Here is a 7,007-nt window from a genome sequence, read left to right on the forward strand (position 1 = left end):
TTATTTTTTTTTTCATTCATCCATCCTTTTTCATCCACTTATCCTTTACCGGGTCGCGGGGGCAGCAGTTTTCATGACTGCCACCTAAAGCACACTGCACCATACCAGCCCCTCGTGAACCTGCCGGTGGGTGGGGAGTCCACTAGGTGGCGCCAACCACCCTAACTGGGGTTCCACACCAATGACAGAGACATTGCCTCCGGGCCAAAGCGCCACATCTATATATTTATTTTTACATATGGATATCATATATCATGATCATTTTTTTCAGGAAAATTAAACCAAATTCAAAATAATTTGAAGGTTTTATTTGGTCTTTGATGAATAGAAAAAAAAGAAAAGCATATTATCATCAGTATTTATCCAATTTGGATTGTTGATGTTTCAGTATATAGACGTAACCCTCCAGTTGTCCTTTGTACATGTTTTTGTTGCATTTTGTACACACCCAGCGTTCTCGTAACGGGTTGAGAGTATGAGGAAAAGTGGGTACAAGCCGTGCAGTATAGGAGCACACATGCGTACACAAACACAAACACACAAAGGCATAATATCATCCACCTAGACCCAAAAGACAACGGGAGGGTTAAACCACAAATTTAAAAGGACTACAAAAAAATTTAAAAGTTATAAAAGTTTTTTCATACTCTGTTATGTTGTATAATTTCACGAACCTGATTTAAAGACGTAACATAAGACATAAATCAAGCAAACACTATTGGTGTTGGGTGTATTTGTGTAAAGGACCCAACACATTAAACACTTAACAGTAATAATCTTAACAGTGGCCTAACAATACTAACATTCTGAATGTAAAGTGACAAAACACAACAGAACTTACTTTGTCTTGCATTAAACCAGTGGTTCCCAAGGTAGGAGGTTCCAAAAGCCGTAAACCCCCAAAGGAGCTATGAAAAGAAAACCATACACAAACGGAAAAAAATGTTTGTAAACGGTATTTCAGCCTTAAATTGAGACAAACATTGTGTCTAAACTATGGAATGTTACCATTTCAACGTAAAATTAAATATTAAAGTATACGCACACATGTTTTTAAAACAAAAAGCAGTGAAAGGGGATAACCTGACTGAAACCAACTGCGTAGATGCTAATCATGCTAATGCGGCTTCCACGCTAACCGATACAAACTCACGCAAAGCTTTACAAATGAAGTAGGATAGTAACAGTAGTAAAATAAAGTACCGCTATTTATTTATTAACAATTAACGAAACAAAAAGATAACAAACCTTGCGCCTTGTGCTAAATAAGGAGATAATTTCCTTCTTTTTTTTTTACACCAGACAACCACATTCATGACTATATGACACACCTGGACATACTAACGGTCGGATTTGTTTTTTCCGTTCCGACTCCTTCAAAATAAAAGCCACGACATACATCGATACAATGATACTTACCCAACATGTCTTTAACATGTGGTGTAAAGACAAAGCCATTAAGTTTAGGAAGCTAAAAAATTGTGTTCTACTCAAACCATATTGATTCAATAAAGAGTTACAATACACCGAGAAAGGGTAAATGACATATGGAACCAAAAATAGAAAAAAATTCAACAAATTCTCAAAAGCCAATTTTATGACCTGTCCCTATCCATTAGTTTTGGCTTCCAAAACTTAAACGCTAAATCCCTGAACTTAACACAAAAAAATTGTTTTCTTCCCTGTATTTTTGAATAATATTATATTGATTGTTGACCATTCATTAACAACACATTGCATATTCAGATGGAGCAGTTGTTACCACCCACAGTTACTAATAAAAAACACATTGCATCCTGAATATTAATTAGCTGCGATTGTATTTTTAAACCTGACATTCTGTCCCTTAACAGACAGACCTGGAGGCCGCCTTTTGCTGTGGAGGCAGAAAGAAGGGCAGATGTTCATGAAATAAACCATAGAGCTAAAAACAAAAACAAAAACAGATGCCTATGGACCGTGGTGTATGGTGGTTTTTTCGTCTTTGTTTAATTCACTTGTTTGCTATTTCAAATGTGGTTATTAAGACTACTAAGGGCACCTACGGTTATTAATGCATGGATGCTACTGCTTTAGCAGACCAGTTTCTTTTTAACGAATCGTCAAATGAGTCTGAAATAGGTTCTGTGACTATTTCATATTTATTTAGCATATTTGCGAGCACTCTGTCATTTATCATCACGTGTGGCAATCTCCTCGTAATATTTTCTATCATTTATTTCAAACAGCTGCACAGTCCCACCAACTTCCTGATGGTCTCGCTGGCTGTGGCCGACCTGTTTGTAGGACTGTTTCTTTTGCCTTTCAGCATCACAATCTTTATGTCCTCAAACGTGTCCAGTCAGGATTTTCTCTGTAAATTAAGGAACAGTTTAGATATATTTCTGTGCAGCACTTCCATTTCTAGCTTGTGCTGCATTGCTGTGGACAGATATTATGCCGTGTGTCAGCCTCTGAGTTATAGGAGTAAAATCAATGTTCGTGTTGTTGGGATTATGATCTTGGTTTCCTGGAGTGTGGCTGCTTTCACCGGAATTGTTTTCACCTTTAGGGCACCGAACAAACAGGAAGAGAACGAAAGGTGCGCCTTATTCCAAAATAAAGCGCAAAATACTGTCGTTGTCGGTGCTGTTTTTTGTTTATTTGGCATCCCATCTATCCTGATGGTTGCCATTTACCTGAAGATTTTAGTGGTGGCGCAGAGACAGGCACGTAGCATTGTGAACACGTCAAAGTCGGGCGCGAATGTCAACAAAATGGAGAGAAAGGCGACTAAAACGCTGGCCATCGTAATGGGAGTTTTTCTGGTCAGTTGGACGCCATTTTTTCTCTGTGTCAGCTTTTACCCTGTAAGTAAATACAGCATACCGCTGCATGTTATTCAGTTGTCTAAGTGGCTGGGATGGTCGAACTCCATGTATAATCCATGTGTGTACGCGTTCTTTTACAAGCACTTCCGTTTGGCTTTTAGGATAATCATTACTGGAAACATTTTCCAGGGTGAATTTAAGCATTCGAAACTATTTTGACTTCGTATGTACATTTTGTGCATAACCAGATGTTGTTACAAAGTTTACATAATTGTGATACTGTACTTCTATAAATGTAACATTTTTCGTTTCAATTAATTCTGTCATTTAGTTGTACTGTACTATAAATGTAACATTTTACGTTTCAATTAATTCTGTCATTTAGTTGTTTTACTTACCCTTACCCTACCCTAGAAAATAAATAAATAATATCTGTATGCACGTATATCAGTATATATATATATATATCAGTATATATGAATGCTTCACCATTCTTGCTTCATTTAGGGAAATCCCATGCTATTACCATATTCTGGGGAGTATAAATACAGAAACAAAAAACTGTTAAAAGTTGAAAATGTTTATTGCTGCAGTGTTAGTGTGAGGAAAAGACAATGCTAAATAAAGTCATGCTGTAGAAAAGATCAATCGTGTCAGTAATCCATGATCTTGCAGAGGAACCAACACACAACACATACATTTACACCAGGACTGTCAAACATATGGCCCACGGGTCAAAACCGGCCCGCTAGGGGGTACAATCCGGCCCAGTAGGTGAATTGAAACTTTGTGTTGGTGATGTGTTGTCAACTTAAATTTCATTAAATATGAATATTCTCATATATACTTTTACTTATTTGCAGAACACAAATGGGGAAAACATGGACTTATTGTGATTCATAGGTAATTATGTGATGATTGTACTGGTCCGGCCCACTTGACATCGAATTAAGCTGTATGTGGCCCCTGAACCAAAAACAGTTTGATAGCCCTGATTTACACAGAAGCAAACGCATGTGCACAGACACAAAATAATTCATATTTTATGTTTTTCTAGTTGCAAAAATTCACCAAAAAGCCATTTTTCTATTGAAATGACAAAAAAACTTCATCGATTTCCATACGTGAAAGTTAGCTTGTTTGTCTTACAACCTCCTTTCGTGCCTCGCTCTGAACCTCACCAATGTGCTCTTGGAAGCGCCGTTCACACACATACAAGCTGTCGGTCATGATCAGAAAGCTTGTAAGGAGTGACAGGAAAACCTGTGTCAGATGATTAAGCATTGTGTCGATTGTGTCTCTGAACACTGTCTTTAAGACAAACAAATGAATACTTGCAAACAACTGTCAAATTAGGCTAGTTCACAGAGTAGTGCCAACAGGGAGGCCCAAACACTTACATCAGCATCACATAAACTCTTTAGTTCTGAAAGAGTACAGACATATTTGTAAGCCAATGGAAAAACTTTTGCAAATAAATCGATTTTCTTTTCTTAGTTTTCATTAACTAATGCTAGGTTAGTCCTCAGTTGGTTTAACTGGGAGCCTTAACCTTTATCCTGCATTGATCCTTAATTAATTCTCCAACGGATGAACAGTGTCAATGTCAACAAATAAAAAAAAATGCATAAAAATAACATCTGTTTCACAAAATTCTCTTTTAATCTACTAACACGAATGACTTACTGCGATCAGTGCAAACCATACTTAAGAGCGAAGGGTCACTAAGACTTTCACATTGAGTTACAAGTGCAAGTGGGCAACTCTGAAAAAATATAATTTATATTAAAATCTGTTTTAGGCACAAACAAAGCAGCATCACTTTTCATACATCGAGATAGAAGCAGCAGCAATTATCAGATGTTTGAAAAAAAAAGAATTAATTTCACACAGCTTATTCATATTATTGTTCCATTGATATTAAATATTCAGGTTCCTGATTCTGTATGTAATCAAAATAATTACACTATGTGTAAATGTGATGATTTTATGTGTTCATACTAACAAAAGACTCCGCTGCACCACTGTTGCTTGAGTTTGCAGCTTGTGAAACGTGATATACATCTAAGAGAAGAAAGGAACAGTGTGAGACAACAGTTATAAGTGAACAGGAAATGCAAATAAATAAATATGTATACGAAATAATAAGAACCTACTTCTTCTTCCAAATATTTGACCAATCACAGCTCTTCCACTCAATGAAGATATACCAGCACTCGTGCTCTAGAGCAGAAAATAAAAACAAAATATGAAGACATATACAGCCTATGTCTAGTGCAACGTTTCAATAACGTTAGCAACACAAAATGTAAATGAAGTATACTTACTCTTGTCGTTTGGGTGCCGGTTTCAGGCCGGTTGAATTTTCTTGCAAGAATAGAACGTATCTAAAAGGTACATAATGTAGTTCTATTAAGTACACTACTACCTTACAGGATTAGCAGATACTGCTACACAAGCCTAGAGTCCCCTCTAGTGGCTGCCAGGGTGAAAATAACGAAAATGGCCTTTTTCAGTGGTCCGGGAGTAGCAGATAATTGTACACAAGCCTATAGTGCCCTCTAGTGGCTGTCAGTGTGAAAATAACAAACATGTGAAATTATATATTTCAAACATATGTCGCACCTGAGTATAAGTAGCAAATCCAGCCAAAGGATGAATACAAATATGGTATATTAGCTGAGCACAACTACATTATTTAGAGAACGGTTAGTCCCTTGCAAAAAAGGGAGATTACCCTGTATCAAATATAGGTATAAAATTACAAATAAATAACTTTAGTGATATGCTATTTGGTAGTATTTCCCCAGCTATGTGTGTACTCAAATCTACCTACCCTTGAATCCAGTAGTGTTCCAAACACTAAAATGAAGAAACCCTGTGAAGAATAAGACCGACATGTTCAACAATTCATTATAATCAAGTTTTGTCATATGCACAAAACTACTGACTTGCATGCGTATTTACCTGTAATGAATTGAAGAATGCAAAGGCTATATGGATTCCTTTATTGGTTGACGAAATCATGGTTCCAACTCCCAAGGACCAGGTCAGTCCAAATAATGGAGTCAAGATGATGACACATCTTGCTATAACCACCAGTGTATGTTTCTCATCTGCAGGAGCGTTTTCTCCCAGACCTCTTCTAAGCATTTTGATTAAAACTACAATTACGATCAAAAAATTAATAAAAACTATGGCCAAGGCCGGTATCACCAGAGCCAGAAGGGCCTTTGTCTCGATCCAGTTCAGCCAACAAGCCTCATCTTTCCTGATGTATCCCTGCCCTGGTGCCGTGACAGCAACAGTAACTACAGCTATAATCAAAGGACAGCCATAGCCTAAAAGGAAGCCAATGGCCGTCATGACTGACTTGGACATGTATGAAAGGACCATGACTGTCCGGTAGAAGAGCAGAAGGCCCGACACAAGCATCCAGAAGAAAAGTGCAAGATAAAAAAAGTGCATAAAAAATGTTGCTGTGCTACATGGTCCAAGTGGAACCATGTAGTTCTCCCCCGGGTTCTCCAGCGGGTTGTTTGCGATTGATGCGCCGATGATGAAACAAATATTGGCGATCAAAAGGGACAGTGCGGTATTAATGATGGAAACGTGTCGCATGAAGGCAGTGCTGTTCCTGGTGATGGCTTTCCAAACGCAGCCTTCTATGAGCAAACAAATGACCAAGCTCGCCATTGATATTCCGACTCCAATATAAGTCATGATATCCAACAGCTCTCTTATTGACTCGGGGATATTTGTCGCCATTAGAAGTGAAAAGGAAGTCAGATGGTTGCAACTGCACGTCACTGTGTCATTTATGTCCGAAACAAAGACACATCCCTCATCATCCCAGGCGCCGTAGCTTTCGAAGAGTGTGAAATTCCAAAAGACGCACTGTGGGTTGAACGCCAAAGAGCTGTTCAACTTGTCGTAGCTCAGAAGAACGTTCTCGGCCGTTGCGTTAATTTTGATGAGCACGACGGCGGCGTTGATTGTATTAGAGTTGTCAATTTCAGTGTCGTTACTGGTCGCGTTTAATCTTCTGATGTCAAATGTAGAGTTTCTTGACGGCATTACATTATATAGTGTGCTGAGGAGAATGGTTGTAATGAAGACGTTGTGCGTGCTAACATTTGAAATATCCAAAAAGACGCTCGAGTTTAAGTCTGCCCTGAAGGTGTCGTTAAATCGGCT

General features: G+C 38.1%; 3 protein-coding genes across 6 annotated transcripts in view; 1 reads left to right on the forward strand and 2 right to left on the reverse strand.

Annotated features, from left to right (window-relative positions):
• LOC103398580 (adhesion G protein-coupled receptor F5-like) overlaps positions 1-1,363 on the reverse strand; it is a 43,915-nt gene extending 42,552 nt beyond the window's left edge. For all 4 annotated transcript variants that reach the window (XM_017030799.2, XM_025053681.1, XM_017030798.2 and 1 more), the window contains exons 1-2: positions 1,249-1,363; positions 842-908 (exon numbers count right to left, since the gene is read on the reverse strand). The gene's annotated coding sequence lies outside the window, so the exon portion shown is untranslated. The remainder of the gene's footprint in view (positions 1-841; positions 909-1,248) is intronic.
• A 694-nt stretch (positions 1,364-2,057) lies between these two features.
• Positions 2,058-3,124, forward strand: LOC103398602 (trace amine-associated receptor 4-like). Its single transcript, XM_017030795.2, has one exon. The coding sequence runs from the start codon at positions 2,058-2,060 to the stop codon at positions 3,027-3,029; it is 972 nt and encodes a 323-aa protein (XP_016886284.1). The 3' UTR covers positions 3,030-3,124.
• Positions 3,125-3,197: 73 nt separating this feature from the next.
• Positions 3,198-7,007, reverse strand: part of LOC103398603 (adhesion G protein-coupled receptor F5-like) — a 25,106-nt gene continuing 21,296 nt past the window's right edge. The window contains exons 33-37 of the mRNA XM_025053672.1: positions 5,778-7,005; positions 5,647-5,688; positions 5,138-5,197; positions 4,967-5,033; positions 3,198-4,874 (exon numbers count right to left, since the gene is read on the reverse strand). Coding sequence (XP_024909440.1) covers positions 4,798-4,874; positions 4,967-5,033; positions 5,138-5,197; positions 5,647-5,688; positions 5,778-7,005 — 1,474 coding nt within the window. The 3' untranslated portion in view covers positions 3,198-4,797. The remainder of the gene's footprint in view (positions 4,875-4,966; positions 5,034-5,137; positions 5,198-5,646; positions 5,689-5,777; positions 7,006-7,007) is intronic.

The sequence above is a fragment of the Cynoglossus semilaevis genome, unplaced genomic scaffold (assembly GCF_000523025.1).
Source record: "Cynoglossus semilaevis isolate Cse_v1.0 unplaced genomic scaffold, Cse_v1.0 scaffold476, whole genome shotgun sequence".
In the NCBI taxonomy this organism is placed as follows: Eukaryota; Metazoa; Chordata; class Actinopteri; order Pleuronectiformes; family Cynoglossidae; genus Cynoglossus; species Cynoglossus semilaevis.

Excerpts from the sequence above, each read along its gene's own strand:
- LOC103398602 (XM_017030795.2), top strand. The coding sequence starts at position 2,058 with ATGGATGCTACTGCTTTAGCAGACCAGTTTCTTTTTAACGAATCGTCA.